The 19,077-nt window shown below is 40.5% G+C and overlaps 1 protein-coding gene across 2 annotated transcripts in view; it reads right to left on the bottom strand.

Moving 5' to 3' along the window:
* CACNA2D3 (calcium voltage-gated channel auxiliary subunit alpha2delta 3) overlaps positions 1–19,077 on the bottom strand; it is a 1,440,485-nt gene that overhangs the window by 1,070,617 nt on the left and 350,791 nt on the right. For both annotated transcript variants that reach the window (XM_077452052.1, XM_077452053.1), the window contains exon 3: positions 17,294–17,410. In XM_077452052.1, the coding sequence (XP_077308178.1) occupies positions 17,294–17,410 (117 nt within the window). The remainder of the gene's footprint in view (positions 1–17,293; positions 17,411–19,077) is intronic.

A 19,077-nucleotide genomic window follows, 5' to 3' on the forward strand; every position in this document is an offset into this window, starting at 1 on the left:
AAATGTGAGAGTCCTTCAATAAAGAAGACGAAAAACAGCAGATTCCTCCACTTGTAAACTATGTGCGATCCACCACCAATATGTGAAGATTTACTTCTTACCAGAAGTCTGTGACCCCCCACTACAGAGGGCCGCAGAAAGCGTGCATAAATAATGTGTTTCCCAAATTCTCCAACTGATCCTGCTGGCCTCCTTAAAACACCATCTCCACCATATAGACTGTGTATCCAGACCTCTCCAGCTTATCTCACATAACCCAAGATCAAATACCTCTAAGGGGACAGTGATGTCATGAAGCTGTTGCCGACACTTGTCTATATCTGCCAATCCAGTAATCATGAAATCCAGCTTCTGGTTGAGGCCAGCCTGGCTGCTCAGTTGGAAATCACTGACTATGATCCCCAACTGCCGGATGTTCTCTACAAGTTCTTTGCAGCACATAGGTGAGTCTCCACATTTTTCTATTTAATGTCACTCGTGTAGCGCAGCTTATCTATTTTTCAGTAAACTAACATTGTTGCTTCTGCTGCACTAAAATCTCAAACAGCTTTGTCGGCTTTGCCCAGAGCTCATCTGCTGGACTACAGAACACCTCCCTCCTGTCTCATCTCCATGTCCTCAAGTTGAACTAATGCCTGCAATACTCTCCTATCCACCAATTCTACATCTGTGTAACATCATTCACTAATGTCTTTGCCCTGTGTTCTCCTGGGTTTGGCATCTTTGGACATCTTGATTGGCCGTACCAGTACAAATGTTAGAATATTTACTTTTAATTATCCAATCGTGTGAAAAGTAGGTACCTGTTCAATTTGAATCCCTATTGGTGTGCAGATGCTTTTTACAAGATTTGGGTAATTAAAATAAATATTCACACAATGTAAAGCTCCACTTAAGAGAGAGCTTGTTGTGTAGCCCAGCACGGGAGAGTCACTACTAGGAGAGGGGAGCAGGAGGAGCTGAGCCGCTGAGAAAGAAAAAGAAAGTAAAGATCATTACTCCACAGTGCCTGCAGTTACAGAAGTCAGTGGAGGACTTTTTTTTTTTTTTTTTTTTTTACAGCTTATTTACTGCTTTTTAGAAATTTGTAAATACTTTAAGGGTCACTAAACCCACATCATAAAAAAATATCAATAAATGGTGTATTACATGCTGTTCATACTCACTCAGTCACTATGGGATTAATTTTCTGTATTTTGCAAAAATCCTGGTAGATCCTACTGCTCTCTATCTTCCCCTTCTGTTCATGACCCTAGTGCAGCTAAGGATTTTGCAGAGCAGTATTGGCAGCTCTGCACATGCTCAGTTTTCAGTTTCAATACTGAGTATTTCCTTCCTCTGAGCAGCCCATATGACTATAGAGTCACACATGTGAGTGAATACACAGTGATAAATGCCAGTCCACTCCTTCTCTCCTCCTCCATGCCCACTAACCAGCCAAACACAATAGTGGTGGGATATTACATGTAGACTGATGAAGGCTTCACCTCCCTCTGATTTTAAGACTCAGGAAGAGCGTGACATTCATCCACATCATGTTATTGCCAAAAAATAATAAACATTTGTTTACAAATATATATATATATAAACTGTTTTTTTGATATTATTATTATTTTTTTAATTATTATTCTATATTCCAAAGGCTGTTTTTTTGTATTTTGAACATGTGACCAGCACCAAAGGACTAGAGGCTCCTCCTACTTATGTTTGCCTGCAGACAGGCTGGAGAGGAGGTGGGACATGTGACAGCTGGATATCACATAGGAAAAGGGTACTTAGATGTTTTCTTTTCATTAAAATGATTACAGTGTCATTATCCATATACAGAAATAGAAGGGACAATGTAAATTAAACAGTGTGCGTTTAGTATCACTTTAAATGTCTATAGCCTGGCCACAAGTCCACTTTAAGTGTTTTTCCAGCACTTAGGTGCATTGTGACTAATTCAAGCATCACTTGCAGTATCTGGGATGTGTATGGGTTAGCTCTCAAATTTAAAAACGTAAAGATAGAAGTGCTTATCATTGCACTCAGAAATGTTGCAAAGCCTCTGTGGCATATCAGCATCCATTCTTTGCAGAAAAAGACACTTTAAATTCAAGTGTGCTACATTCAATTGTTGGTAAAGTTAGGAAAATGCTTTGAAGTGGATTCAGCAGAGCACAATGCAGAGAAGGCAATTAGATCCAATACTGCCCATCTTCTTATTAAAAGATCAGACCATCTGGTAGTGCCCTAAGTCCTCTATAGGTTTCATCATTAAGACTCGGTTCACACCACGATTCCTGTGCGGGTTCCCACATCTGACTCGCAGGCAGTTCACACTGCTCTCGATGAACCGATGCAGATGTCAATATAAAGTTAATGACACCCCCAAATTGGTTCGCAGAATGCAGAGCGAACTGTGGAAATTGGATCGCATGGGTCCGAACACCCATGCGATCTGATTTCAGTGCAGCCAAAAAAAAGGGTCCTGCACCATTTTGATGCAAAAGCGATGCAATTTCAGCCATACAAACTGTATGGCTGAATTTGCATCACACAGACATTACATGTGATGTGCACAGCAATGCGGTGCCAATCACATGGGGTGTCTGGCATCACATTAGTGTGAACCCAGCCTAAGAAAAAAATGAATCACATAATATACACATTTTCTAAACTGTGTACACCAACAAATGTCAGCTGACAATATTAGCAATGTAAACTGTGACCACAGTCTGGACCTGATCGCTCCTAGGATGAAGAACATTGGAAGATCTTTGGTTCTGTTCTGTGGCTTTATAATCCATCAATGTGCTCAGTGAGCAAAATAAGAGGCTATTTTAAACACCACCTTTTTAACCATTTCACCCCCGGACCATTTTTCTGGCTTAAGACCAGACCACTTTTTGCGATTCGGCACTGCGTCGCTTTAACTGACAATTGCACGGTCGTGCGACGTGGCTCCCAAACAAAATTGATGACCTTTTTTCGCACAAATAGAGCTTTCTTTTGGTGGTATTTGATCCCCTCTGCGGTTTTTATTTTTTGCGCTATAAATAAAAATAGAGCGACAATTTTGAAAAAAACACATTATTTTTTACTTTTTGTCATAATAAATATCCCCCAAAAATATATAAAAAAAACATTTTTTTCCCTGATTTTAGGACGTTACGTATTCTTCTACATATTTTTGATTGGTTTGCGCAAAAGTTATAGCGTTTACAAAATAGGAGATAGTTTTATGGCATTTTTATTAATATTTTTTTTTTACTAGTAATGGCAGCGATCAGCGATTTTTATTGTGACTGCGACATTATGGCGGACACATCGGACATTTTTGACACATTTTTGGGCCCATTGTCATTTATACAGCAATCACTGCTATACAAATGCAGTGATTCCTGTGTAAATGACATTGGCACTGAAGGGGTTAACCAGTGGGGGGCAGTGTAGGGGTTAAGTGTTCCTAGGGGCCTGTTACTAACTGTTGGGGGCTGGGCTTTCTTTTGGTGAACACTGATCTCTGCTCCAATCACATGGATCAGAGATCAGCGTCACTTGTTGCTAGGCAGAATGGGAGATGTTGTTTACAATGACATCTCCTAGTTCAGCTGCCCCGTGAGACGATCGCGGGTATGCCCGTGGCGATCGAGTCCGCGGGACCCGCAACCGGACTCATGGGGGTCCCGACCGGCACGCGATGGCAGGGCGGCGAATTTAAAGGGACGTACAGGTACGCCCATTTGCCTGCCCGTGCCATTCTGCCGACGTACATCGGCGTGCGCCGGTCGGGAAGTGGTTAAAGGATATTACATGTTACATATGTATTGTAACATAGTGGCAAGCTAACCTGTCCCATACCAAACTGACCCTGTCCTGATAGTGTACAGGGGTTCTTCTCCCCAGAGACAGTCGTCATTTTTGAATTTTGCACAGATGAAGGTGATTCTGCCACAGAGATCTGTGAATAATAAACTACAAGTCTGTCTGTCACCATTTGCGATGGATTTGTTATCAATGGTGATAACCGCACGCATAGTCCATTGACACTTCCTCCAACTGTCTAACTCAAATGCCGCACACAACCGATCGGATTTTCCAATGTTGTATGTGAACTTACTGGCGGTAAGTCCGACCGTGTGTATGCTCCAGCGGACATTTGTTGTCGGACTTTCCGCCAACAAATGTTGACTAGCATGTCTTCATATTTTCCGCCAACAAATGTCTTTTGTCGGACTTTACGAGCGTGTGTACACAAGTCCGTCGGACAAAAGTCCACAGTACAAACACCCATGCTTGGAAGCAGAAGCGGTCAGTCTTGAAAACTAGCATTCGAAATGGAGAATTAACATTAGTGATATGGCAAATTATGAAATCTCAACATGCATCGCACAATTCTCTTCTTCTTTAATGGGATAATAATGGAAGCTGTGTTGCTGGTGATTCTGATTGAGTTATTGCAAACAAATTTTCAAAGGTTTTTTTTTTTTTTCTAGTGATATTGAGAATAATATTATTATGCTTTTTTTTTTTTTATTTGTGCAAGTTACCACAACACCATTATCCCGTAGTTATTAAAATCATACAACTATGTTGGTGTTCCTTGTTAATTTTACATTGTATTTCTGAAAATGTAACTGCCTACTCCCAAAATGTCATTTGAAGTAAAACACATAGCCGAGTATTATTCTCCACAATTTTTTAATTGTGCAGTAAAAAAAAAAAATTAGACATGCTATCTGCCAATAGAACTTAACCAAAAAGTGAATTCTATGCATCCAAAAATATAGAAAATATACCAAATCAAATCATTATTCAACCAAAAAATAAAGTCAAAGCAATAACTCCGAGGCCAATAATAAATAACACGTTATCTCTTCTGATTCCGCAACATGTCTGGTTGACGAACCGCCAATCAGAAACGAACTGAAAAGCGCTAAATGAAAAATGCAAAAAGAAAAGTGCGAATCAATGCTCACCAAACTTCTACTAACACAAAATTAGCAGAAGGAGCCCAAAGGGTGGCGCTAAAGAGCTGAAAAAAACATGTAGTACGTCACTACAATTGTTGGTCAACATTTGTGTGACCATGTTTATGCACGTTTGAGGCAACTCCCTTCGGACAAAATTCTACAGTTTTGTTGTCGGAAAGTCCGATCATGTGGACGGGACTAAAGTCTTTATCTCGGGACAGACATAGAGCTAGAGGAAGTGAATGCAGGAACCTGCGCATTGCACCCACAAGCCACTAATCTTGCTTTACAAGCTCATTTGCAAAAAAATAAATAAATGCATTTTTTGTGCAAATAGGGGTGCATTTATAATTTTTTTTTGTAAAAGGTGGACTTGGTCTTCATGAGCAGATTTTCAAAATATTCCAATGGATAATTCTGCCTTCTTTCAAGAACTAAAGGAATCAGTAAACATAAGGCCCCTTTTATGCAGGGCGGACTCCGTAAAGCACATCCGCCTGCTCAGCAGAGGATCTCTCCGCTGATACCCGCAGAACAGACGGATAACAGGTCTGTGTCCTCTCCGCTATGCAGAGCGGACACAGCCCCGCTGTTCTCTATGTGGCAGTCGGATGGAAACTGACCACCTGTCTGTTTTCATCTGGCTATCATCCAATCCGCCAGACAGAGGGGGGATGGATACACCATCCATCTGTTTTTGGCAGACGGGATTGGATCGGGCAGTTGTCAGCGGAAATGTCATCCACCTCTCCGTAGAGAACAATGGATGGTCCAATGAAGTACTGACAGGCAGATCTGACCAGATCGCTTATGTGAAACAAGCCTAAAATTACAAATTAACTAATTGAATTAAAAAAGTCCAGCGCTTAAATATATGCAGCTGTATCTTCAGTCAATCAACAGGTAAATATATCCAGTGGATTCAATCTAAAAGATTCTTACCAGTGATTAAATCCACTGGATATGATTGAATTGAATTCAACATTTCGAAAGCAACCACCCGTGTAGAGGGAAGTATTAGATTTAGATAGACATAACAAAAATAATTAAAGGCATTGTACAGTTAATGCTCGTTTGGCTGTACTTCTCCTGTGGATCACAGGAGTGCAGTTCATTCTGTACACCTATAACCCGTTTTCAGCAGACAGCGGGCTTAACGTTACTGAGCTGGATCAGCACCCGGCTCAGCCTTTTAGCAAGCCACCTGGGAGCCTAAGCCAACAGAGAGCTGCTTTCGTAGCTCTGAGAACTGAGCGCTCAGTGTTGTTTGATCGCTCGGTTCTAAGTCTTATGCCCCGTACACACATTCGGACTTTCCGACAACAAAACCATTGATTTTTTTCCGAAGGATGTTGGCTCAAACTTGTCTTGCATACACACGGTCACACAAATGTTGTCGGAAGTTCCAAACATCAAGAACACCGTGACGTACAACACATACGACAAGCCGAGAAAAATTAAGTCCAATAACCAGTGCGGCTTCTTGTACTTGATTTCGAGCATGCATGAACTTTTGTGCAACGGACTTGTGTACACACAATCAGATTTTTCGACAACAAGTTTTGTTGTCAGAAAATTTGAGAACCTGCTCTCAAACATTTGTGCGTGAAAATTCCGACAGCAAATGTTCGATGAAAATTCTGATCATGTGTACACGGCTTCAGAAGCATTGGGGGGACGGGTGCTGCACCCACCTAGGTAATTATTATTAAAAAAAAAAAAGCAAAACTTCTCTTTTAGCAAATTAAAGTCTTAGGCCGCGTACACACGGGCGGACTGTCTGTCCAACTTAGTCCGCTGAAACACATTTCAGCGGACAGTCCGCTCGTGTGTGGGCTTCAGCGGACTTTTTAAGTCTTTCGGAATTTCCGTAATATTGTCCGTCCAACTTTGGTTTCAGCGGACAGTCCGCTCGTGAGTAGGCAAGTTGGACGGACTAAGTATGGCGCATGCTCACAAAGGATTTACACGGCCGAAGGTTGCATTGCAGTGTATTGGACGTCGTATTTCTAGTCCCGTACACGTCATCGCGCAAGCTTTCAACGGACTGTCTGTTCATCGTGTGTGGTCAAGTCCGTTCATTCAAAAGTAGGACGGACTGTCTGTCGGATTGTCTGACGGACTTAGTTGGCCAGACAGTCCGCCCGTGTGTACGCGGCTTCACTCAGACTTTCAATTTTCAAGCTGTTAGAGCAACGCTTTTTTTTTCCTTTTTGGATATAAGTTTCAATTTAAACTAACAATTGTAAGCTAAAGTAAAGCAATTGTAAACTTAACTAAAGATAGCCATAGATGGATTGAAATTCAACCGGTTCAGCAGGGGCCGGCCAGATTTCAATCCATGTATGGCCATCCCCATTCAACAGAAGTAGATTGTTAGGTCAATGTTAAGTGGATTGTCTCAACTTTCTAAGGCTTCTTTTACATGGGCAGTAGATTTTACTGCCACTCTCAAAAGTTGTCCATGGTGAATTGCGTTTCAGAGTGTCAGTTTGCAAGTATTCTAGAAGTAATACTGCTAGCTACTGAATGCCTGTTTTATGATGTTTCAATCCCAATAGGATTGTATATTGAAATATTGCACTGCAACCATGTGCCAAGTGTTTGTCACATGATTGTGCCATGGTCCAATGACTTGAATGGGTGCTTTGGCAACTTATTTTTAAGTTTTAAGTTAAATTGCTGTACCACGAAGCATCGTGACTACAGCAATAAGAGCAGACCTGAGCGCCCACCATCATATCTCCTAACTGTCCCTGATTTTGAGGGACTGCCCCTGATTGATTTGGAGCAATGTCCCCCTGTCCCTCATTCCTCTTCATTTGTCCCTCATTTTGGTCTGATCTATATAGATGTATATAAAATGCACTTTTTATCTATCAAAAAGTGTTTTCCAGTGCTAAACCTTTCATCTGATTTCTAAATTGCTGCATTTGTAAATTCCAAAAGTCAATATATAAAGGAATAGTAGTGGTAAAAAAGAACTTGTGGGTGTAACCAATCTTGTTTTTTTGTACAATTCTCCTTTAAAGAGGTGTGGCAAGGGGTGTGTTCTATGCCTGCATACTTGTGCTGATAGGTGTCCCTCATTCCCATCTCAAAAAGTTGGGATGTATGCCCACCATGCCTGCTTGTTGGTAGGTCAATGGTTCTTAACTCCTGTCCTCGGGACCCACTAACAGGCCAGATGCAGACTGGAATACTGGAATCGCTGAGCAGCAAATTATATCACCTGTGATGTATATCAGTTATCTTGTAAACCTGGCCTGTTAGTGGGTCCTGAGGACATGAGTTGAGAACCACCGAGGTAGGTGGTCATGGTAAACAGGGATCAATTATAAATTTTTACCACCCCCTTGAGGTCTGTGTTATAAATTTTTACCACCCCCTTGAGGTCTAATAGACCAAGCTGGACAGCTTGGTCTATTAGAGAAAGTTCAGAAATAACAGACTTACTGTCCCCAAAAGTCAGACGGACCTAGAAATAAAACATGTTTCAAATCTATCCGACGGACTCAAGTCCAACGGACTAAAAATCGAGAAAACCGTCTGTGTGCTGCTCCGACGTACCAAATACGACGCAAGGGCATCTATTGGCTACTGGCTATTGAACTTCCTTTTTTAGTCCCGTTTACGTCATCACGTTCAAAATTAACGGACTTAGTCCGGTCATGTGTGGCCAAGTCCGTTTCGTCCTAAAGTCCGTCGGACCTCTGCCGAAAGTCCGTCGGGAAGATCGTCGGACCTAGTCCGTCGAAAAGTCCGGTCGTGTGTACGCGGCATTAGAATAAACAGGTAATACAACAAAACTGATGTGTCAAAGCTAGTAGCAGACTGAATCAGATATGTAATTTTTTTTCTCATAGTTACACTTTAAGCGTATTCCAGTGAAGCTAAACATAATGGCACATTCATATAGGAGGGACTTTGCTACTTTTCCTACTAAATTCCCTCTTTCCTCCTTAGTTGCCCATCTTTTTGGTCAGAAGTATATACCTCTATAAAACTACACCATACAACTACCAAAAGTGCTTACTACACTGGTAGTTAACCAACTATTTTTTAAGTACTAAATCTCTATGGTCTATATCTAGATCACATTAATCCATCAAGAAAGGCAAAACCTGAAACTGAACTCCAAGCAGATTTAAAAGTCACAAATTTATACGGCTCTATAATCATTACTATATCATTGTTTTTGCTTATTTTATATAGCTAAGAAGTACCTGAATTGAGCTTGGTATTAGTATCTTGCAGCCTACGGACAGTCTACACAGCAGAGCTCAGAGAAGAGGATCGAGAACCAGCACAAATGAGCCAAATACCACGATTGTGGTGAAACATGTAGAGGCACCTATCCTTTTGTATAGTGACCACTGAGCTCTAAGGTGCTCTTTTTATATTTATTGATTTTTTTATATATATACTTGTTTAATAAAATCATATTTTTTTTTTATATATATCAATTTTTATTTGATTGTTTTGCACCTTTAAACTCCAAATCTGTTTCCATAAATATTTCTAAATTCTAAGGAGGTGGTACATATGGTTAAATCTCCAACCTATAATATTGAATATATCTTTGCAATTGAATTCAATATTTAATTCAACAACCAGTTTGGATGGTGGTTCACATACATTTGGTCAAAGTATATGTAAGGTACAGCATAGCAAAAAGCAAGGGCTGCCTGTGTAATAAGCAAATATGGTTGTACCTATGTACATATATGATCAATACAAACTATATACAGAAAAAAAAAGGTTTTAAAATATTAACACATATTAGTAAGATAATTTCCATCAAAATGTTTTTTTTTTACATGTATATCTAAACAAACACTAAATGTTCCCTTTAAACATGACTATCATATGGGGGAAATAGAGTTAATAGCAGCGCAAATATTTTTTCTGTCATTGAAACAAGAAAGTGGTAAAATCCATTACACAGCTCGTATTCTCAATTTATCATTGTACATTAAGCCGCGGTAAAAAGAGAAAAACACTGCACTCAGAAAATGACTTCCGTGGCATCAATACAACAGATGAAAAGATAGAAAGCGACATATAGTTTTTATGTAAATTGTCAATTTACTGACATTAATGTTTATTTTCAGGTATACTGTGAAAGCTGAAAGAAAAGGTAAAGCTCTTAATTTTGCAATGCCCGGAGCTGGGAATACAAATCTCCCTGTGATAATATGATTGTCTCCTGTAATGCATCTACAAGGTACTCACAATGAGTGGCCTAAAAGACCATTAAACAGCTATTTGTAAAGGACAGATTGAAGCGCTAAAAGCAGCTTCTTCCTAGTCCAATCTGTCTAAACACTACACTGATACACTGAAATTATTATGTTATTTAATAAATAAAGAAATAGGTGTATATATATATATATATATATTCAGTGCCTTGAAAAAGTATTAATAGCCCTAGAAATTTTCCACATTTTGTCATGTTACAACCAAAAACGTAAATGTATTTTATTGGGATTTTATGTGATAGACCAACACAAACTGACAAATGGTTTTCAAAATTATTAACAATAATAATTTGTATTCAGCCCCCTTTACTCTGATAACCCTAACTAAAATCTAGTGGAACCAATTGCCTCCAAAAGTCACCTAATTAGTAAATAAACCCCTGTGTGTAATTTAATCTCAGTATAAATACAGTTGTTATGTGAAGCCCTCAGAGGTTTGTTAGAGAACTTTAGTGAACAAACAGCATCGTGAAGGCCAAGGAACACACCAAACAGGTCAGGGATAATGTTCTGGAGAAGTTTAAAGCAGGGTTAGGTTATAAAAAATATCCCAAGTTTTGAACATCTCACGTTGCACTGTTCAATCCATCATCTGAAAATGGAAAGAGTATGGCACAACTGCAAACCTACCAAGACGTGACCATCCACCTAAACTGACCGGTCGGGCAAGGAGAGCATTCATCAGAGAAACAGCCAAGAGGCCCATGGTAACTCTGGAGGAGCTGCAGAGATCCACAGCTCAGGTGGGAGGATCTGTCCACAGGACAACTATTAGTCGTGCACTCCACAAATCTGGCCTTTATGGAAGAGTGGCAAGAAGCATTGTTGAAAGAAAGCCATAAGAAGTCCAGTTTGCAAGAAGCCATGTGGGGGGCACAGCAAATATGTGGAAGAAGGTGCTCTGGTCAGATGACACCAAAATGGAACTTGTTGGCCTAAAAGCAAAATGCTATGTGTGGCAGAAAATTAATACTGCACATCACCCTGAACACCCTATCCCACCATGAAACATGGTGGTGGCAGCATCATGTTGTGGGGATGTTTTTCTTCAGCAGGGACAGGGAAGCTGGTCAGAGTTGATGGGAGGAAACCTGTTAGAGTCTGCAAAAGACTTGAGACTGGGGTGGAGGTTCACCTTCCAGCCGGACAACAACCCTAAACTTACAGCCAGAGCTACAATGGAATGGTTTAGATCAAAGCATATTCATGTGTCAGAATGACCCAGTCCAAGTCCAGACCTAAATCCAATTGAGAATCTGTGTCAAGACTTGAAAATTGCTGCTCACAGATGCTCTCCATACAATCAGACAGAGTTTGAGCTATTTTGCAAAAGGAATGGGCAAAAATGTCACTCTCTAGATGTGTAGAGCTGGTAGAGACATACCCAAAAAGACTTACATAGTTGGTGAGATTGAAAAAAAAGACATCAGTCCATCCAGTTCAACCTATGATGTGTGTACCGTATTTTTCGGACTATAAGGCGCACCGGATTATAAGGCGCACTAGCAACGACCGGCTGATAAAATGGATATTTCCATATATAAGGCGCATCGGACTATAAGGCGCACCGGATTATAAGGCGCACTAGCAACGACCGGCTGATAAAATGGATATTTCCATATATATAAAGCGCATCGGACTATAAGGCGCACGGTCGATTTTGGGAGAAAATTTAGGCTTTTACGTGCGCCTTATAGTCCGAAGGTTTACGTCAAGATGACAGATACTGTTAACAAAGAACTCCAGCGATGTCAACAGGTCATATATAAGGCGCACCGGACTATAAGGCGCACGGTCGTTTTTGGGAGAAAATTTAGGCTTTTACGTGCGCCTTATAGTCCGAAAAATACGGTATGTGTTTATGTCAGCGTATACCCCTGTATGTGGTGGTCGTTCAGGTGCCCATATAATAGTTTTTTGAAACTATAGATGCTCCATACTGATACCACTGCTTGGGGAAGAGAATTCCACATCCTTACTGCTCTGACAGTAAAGAACCCTCTACGTAGTTTAAGGTTAAGCCACTTCTCTTCCAACTTTAGTGAATTGCTGCATTTCTTTTAAAAATTTGCTTTCACTGAATTGGTTTTTCCCTATGCTACGGTCGCCAGTACGGTTTGTACATTGATATCATATCCCCTCAAGAATATCTTATCCAGAGAGAATAAGTTCAATGCTTGTAGTCTTTCCCCATAGCTGAGGTCAGCCGTTCCCTTAATTAGCTTTATTGCCCTTCTCTGGACTCTCTCCGGTTCCAGCACATCCTTCCTGAGGACTGGTGCCCAGAACTGGATGGCATACACAAGATGCGGCCAGACCAGAGTCATGTAGAGTGGTAGAATTATCGTTTTATCTCTGGAGTGAATCCCCTTTTTAATGCATGCCAATATTCTGTTGGTTTTGCATGAAGCAGCCCCATTGCTGAGCCTGTCATCTACTAGGGCCTCCAGGTCCTTTTTCATCCTAAATTCCCCTGAGGTTCTCTCCCCCAGCCAGTAACTTGCATATTTTTGGCACCCATTTGCCATATAGTTGCCCATCCCATTATTTTGTTTAGTTCATATTGAAAAGTGTCCACATCCTGCATAGAAGTTATTGCCCTGATTAACTTGGTATTGTCCAAAAATACTGAGATTGTGCTAATTATCCCATCCTCTAGATCAGAGATATGCAATTAGAGGACCTCCAGCTGTTGAAAACTACAAGTCCCATCATGTCTCTGCCTCTGGATGTCATGCTTGTGGCTGTCAGAGTCTTGCTATGCCTCATGGAACTTGTAGTTCTGCAACAGCTGCAGGTCCGCTAATTGCATATCCCTGCTCTAGATCATTGGCAAATAATTTAAACAGGATTGGTCTCAGGACAGATCCCTCGGGGACCCCACTTTCCACACCAGAACATTTTGAGTACTCACCATTTATCGCCACCCTTTGGACCGCCTCTGTAGCCAATTTTCAATCCAGCTACTCACCCTATGATCCATGCAGACAGACCTCAGTTTGTACAGCATTCACTTGTGGGGAACTGTATCAAATACCTTTGCAAAATCCAGATACACCACATCCACAGGCCTTCCTCTATCTAGATGGCAGCTTACTTCTTCATAGAAGGTTAATAGATTGGTTTGGCAAGAATGATTCTTCATGAATCTATGCTGATTACTGCTAATGATACTGTTTTCATTACTAAAATCTTGTATATAGTCCCTTATCATCCCCTCCAATAACTTGCAGACTATTGATATTAGGCTAACTGGCCCGTAGTTCCCAGGGATATGTCTTAGACCTTTTTTCATACTGGTGCTATTGGCTTTGGCTTTTCTCCAATCAACAGGCACCATTCCAGTCCATAAACTGTCAATAAAAATTAGGAAAAATGGTCTGGCTATCACCTGGCTGAGTTCCTTGAGGACCCTCCGGTGTAAGCCATCTAGTTCCGATGACTTATTTATGTTAAGTTTTTCAAGTCTGCTTCTAATTTCTGTGATGTGTTATGAAAATTAACATTACAGTCTTGGTTACTGTATCCCCCTGTTTCCTTTGTGAAGACTGAGGAGAAGAAAATATTCAAAACCTTTGCCTTCTCTCTGTTCTTTGTAGCCAAATTCCCTTCATCATCCTTTATGGTGCCAATATGCTCTGGCATTGCTTTCTTACTATTTATGTACTTATAGCGGAGTTCCATCCTGAGTTTTTTTATATATATTCAGAGTCATTTGTTATGTAGTCCCCTAATCTGCTACTTCCTGGTCCGCGGTGCTCCTCGTCACTTTCTCCCTCGCCTGTGCTCCTGGGAAATGACCTGTCGTGATTTCCCATGAGTCTGTTGGCAGTACTGTGATCAAAAAATGTGTTATTTCTTGACAGGAAATTATGCTATGTTTATCTATGTTGCCATAATGGGGCGGGACCTTCCTCCATTGCCGCCTGTTGGAATCAAACAGGAATTAATATTATACATCTACACAGCTGTTTGTACAGCCGAACTCAGCCATATTGATGCCAGGCAGTATCACATGTTTAAAAGCAAGGAATGTGACACAATTTGAATAGCAGAATGAGTTCTATTCAGCCCACCTGCAATGTACTGAACTTCAAAGGCAATATGGTGCCGACTTGTCTGCAAGAACAAAGGACAGCTGGTGGGGCGTCTGAGATCGAGCCACAAGATGGCAATCCAGTCGGAGCAGTTGCAATTTATGGGCAGACACTGCCCCCCAGAGGCCAAGTATGGCAGGACTGTACGAGGTAATTAGCCTGGGGGAGGAAACACCCCAGAGACGCTGATTGGTCTACGGGAAAAGTAGGATGGGCTATGGGGTGTGGTATGGCTTAGGTATGTTTAACAAAAAGAGTTGCAACCATGAGTTCGGGCTCTTTATTCCATCAGGAGACCCAGTCACGAGGATCGATAAGTATAAGGCTTATATTGCACTTTGATTGTATGCTATGTATTATTGTAACTTCTACTGATACTTGATGCACGTTTTCTTATTTCCTTGGGAAATAAATGAGATTTAATTGACCTTAGACCGTGTGTTGATTTCATAGCCAATGGTGGTAGTATTGTGATATTAACGATAACATGTGCTTGGCGTATTGATTGATAGCTAGACTATAGGGATTAGACAAAGTAATACATGACTGATAATAATAACAATAGATTGAATTGATCAGTTACTTCACCGCCCATTGTTATGGAAACTTTAGAAACAATCGGCACTACACCGCTATGGCCAGAGGTGCATGCGCGAGAACGAGAGGTGCATGCTGGTTACCCAGCATGCACCTCTCCAAAGCCTTTCCAGAAAGAGGCATTGATTGGGCTTCACATTCCCACAATCATGATGGCAACGGCCACAACAGGAGGGAGAAAATAGTAAGTATGAAATTGTTATTTTTGCAACATCCAAAATGAACCGCGTATACTCGTTTTTTTATTTAATTATTTATACTGCTAGGATCAATTTAAAAAAAAACTCTGCTTTAAAGAATTTCTTGAGTTTTTTTTTTACTCTCACTTGCAGCTGTAATTGCAGCAAAAGTTGGTTCTACAAAGTATTCACTCAGGGGGGCTGATTTACTGCAAATATATGAAGGTGGTAGCTGAGCACCCTGGACATCTACTGGCCCCTAGCCTCCTGTCCAATTTGCTTTGTGTTTGATCTGGCTCTTAAAATAAAAGCAGAGAAGGCAGCTACCTGAGGCACCAGACTCCAGAACTGACCCATGGCAATGATCAAAAAAATTCTCAATCAATTTCAACCTTGCAAGTCTTTTCTTTTTTAAGAAGGTAGTCGACAATGGCAGCCTTTGTACTTCTCTCAATAATAGTCCCCTTCAACATTATCAAATAATAATACACAACATACCGGTATATGCACACTGGCTGTTGCTGCAAGCATTGCTTCTATATTATCTGCTATGATCATAAAAGTAATTTTATGATCATAACTGTATAAGATCCATTTGTCCAACACTGTGCTCTAAATTCTGCAGGAATGTTTTGTAAACCCAATCAGATGTAAAACACAAATCCTGTAACTGTGTACATTGACCCCTATCAGAGGTGTAACTAGAACCTTCATGGCCCTAGTGCAAAAAACCATGAAGGAGCCCTGACTCTCTGAGAAAGGGGCCCTTCACGCTGATCCTGGGGCTGTTTACTCTCATTACGGGGCCCTTTATTACATCCCTTATACATGATCTGATTAAACTGGCAGGAGACCAATGAACTGAAAACAACCTACGGCTTGTGGTACAATTCATTTACCTCTACTCACTCCATATAAGATGGTGTGCTGTACTGTACCACTTCAGGGCATCCCCCATTAGGTATAATGACCAGCCCTGATCTTATGCCAGGTTAACAACTTTTGAAGGAAACATTTCAAATCTATCTACTAATATTGACTTTTATGATGGTTCCGGGAAAAGTGGTCTACAACAGCACTGGGAATTCGGGTTCAGGACTATTAAATGCATTCACATTGTCCACGACCCCTCACCACCACGGACTCCCAGCTCAGTATGAGGAGGGTATTTTAAATACGTAACATGAGTCCGCAAACTGAGTTAAACAAACAAAATGCTCTCATATAGGTGAGTGATGATCAACAATGGGTAACGGCATAAGTTCTATAAAGTATTACTAGCATCAGATAATTGTGATGAAAATGTAAAATACATTTATCTTTTGCACTCGAACACTATGCAATACAGGGAGACAGACAAACAACACTAACATCATCTATGAGTGTTGGGGACGCCAAAGCAAAACCACTAAGGTCTCCCCTCTCACATTAGTCTCCATCTCAAAGTCAATCCCTTTAGTGGCAGAGAATCCAATCTTCTTTTACAGCAATCTCATAGAGGCTCCCAAACTATATAACTCTAGTGTATCCAAAAGTATTTTTTGGAAATGCTATTGTTGCTTCCATGAATTGTCTTATAACCCAAAAATGCTGACCATAGCAAAACTGTTTTGTTATGGCTATATTTACGTCTTTGGCATATCAATGCAAATATTAAAGGGAATGGGCAATGTGACCGCCTCCCATGCTAGACACCCCACCTTCCACCCACTGATCCTTCCCTAACCCCCACCCCCCCACCCCACACACACACACACACACACACACACACACACACACACAAACCCCACACACCCCACACAAACACACACCTTGTTTTCCTGCAGGAGCCTAAACTCTCTCTAAGTTCTATGACAGTGTGGTCAGAGCTTATAAAGAGTTACCAACATTCTCACCTCCCCCACGTGACAGTGTTTAGGCCATTCAGGCTTCAGCACTACATCCAGAAAGAAACATAGGAAGATCAGATGCTCCCCTATATGAGAGAGCATTGAGTATAGCCAAGCAGAACAGTGAAGGAGCATGGTCAAGGTGAGGGCCAGCGGGAGAGGGTTTGAGTGAGCAAAGAGACAGGTTCCTTTTAAATATTTCTTTAAAACATTACTGCTCTAACTGAACTGGAAAGAGAACAAACATACATCAGCCTGCATGCTAGTATAAACCACAGAATAGCAGTACTGACAAAATAATAAAATACCAACCCGAACCGCCTCTGCCTTTTTGTGGAACATTTCTTCCATATCCTTTGCAAGTTTTTTTACAAGCTGGAGTCCATCTATTTCTTCTATTGAGACTTCTTTCTCAAATTCTTTGTATTTCTAAAAAATAAATAAATAAGCAAGCTTTAATTAATTCATAATTCACATGTTTGACATCGGCACAAGATGACTTTTATGATGGTTCCGGGAAAAGTGGTCTACAAGAGCACTGGGAATTTGGGTTCAGGACTATAAAATGCTTCTGTCTACACAATTACACTAATCTGGCACATATAACACAATTAGAATGGGTGAGAAATACCACTTTTACCATAGTAACTTGTAGATGTAGACAAGAAAGGAAAATGATTTGGTATAGACCGTTACCAGGACAACTGTAGATCATGGAATAAACCAAAGGGAAAGGGTCTGCTCATATCAACCAGATCCTAATTGTTCAAAGATTCTAAGAGATCTCTAGCTAGTTTCTATGAGAAATAAAAATGCATTGATTTTGCACCTTTTAATTCATGTAGGAAGCCACAGATCTCGTCATTTTATACAATGTAACATATAATGTAAATGCATACACTACAATGTTGTTTTGGTTATAACATGAATTATAATTATATAATTATTATATTATTATAATTAATTATAATAGCAAAAATATAGTTTGTATTTCAATAATTTTTATTAACGGTTGACAATACAAAGATCAAAGGTCTCGACTTTTCATTGTACAAACTACAACTTTTTCAGAATGTTATACAGTTACTGTTCTGATTTACTTTGAAACTATATGAATTGTTGCATACAGTACATGGACCCTAGTTTCTTACTACTATGGACAACAGTTTGTTTGCATAGTTCATTATGAGTCATACTCTCCTTTCATCTAAATACCTTCTATTTTATATGATACCTCTGTATCTAAGGTCCTTAATATGTCACGCTTCCAAATTTCCAACGTATTCTCCACCTGCCGGGGGGACCCGGCCCCCCATCTACCTGTCGGGGGGGCCCGTGCCATCCCGCCATGCAAGCTTCACCTACCACCGCCCATGTAGGGTGCATGATAACATCAATGTAACTTATAAAGCCAACCTTGAGACCGAACAATTAAAACTTATTAAAAAGGAGGTCTAAAACCAAAGAGGAAAGAGGAGATTACCAGGTGAAAGGCAGAAAGGGGATAGTCAAAAAGGGGGGGGGGGGGGGAGAGGGCCCAGTTCTCAAAAAAAAAAAATGTGACCTTCAGTTTCTTGCTATAGTTATTTTAGCTGAAATAAATATAAACGTAAGTAATCGTCTTTGGGATTTAGAGGCCTCCTCAATTCTGCCACCCAGAAAGGTATGTTTTGCTGATTTCGTCAAATTTATCCTAGTAAGGGTGTAAATAAAGTTGTACACCCTAATCCAAAACCTCCTGACCTCGGGGCATGTCCACCATATATGGTAGGTAGATCCAACCTGACTGCATCCCCTGAAGCATTCTGAAGTGGCTCCAGGCACAAATGTTTCCAATACCTTATAGTTAGCCTCCATAATAGAGGTATTGATAAGTGATCTATATGCTGTCTCAGAAATTGCATGCCATTCATCTAGATCTAAAGTTTCCTGAATATCTTGTTCCCAGTGGAGCATGTATTTCAGTTTTGTCGATACATACATCATTATTGTATAAATAGTGGATATGTGACCCCTAAGTTTGTTGTATTGCCTGCATAGATGCTCCATTGGGGTCAAAGTCACCAGATCTCCTTTGCGAGCTACCGTTTGTATAT

This window comes from Lithobates pipiens, unplaced genomic scaffold, assembly GCF_037356315.1.
Source record: "Lithobates pipiens isolate NorthernLeopardFrog02 unplaced genomic scaffold, aLitPip1_a1.2 Scaffold_23, whole genome shotgun sequence".
Taxonomy (NCBI): Eukaryota; Metazoa; Chordata; class Amphibia; order Anura; family Ranidae; genus Lithobates; species Lithobates pipiens.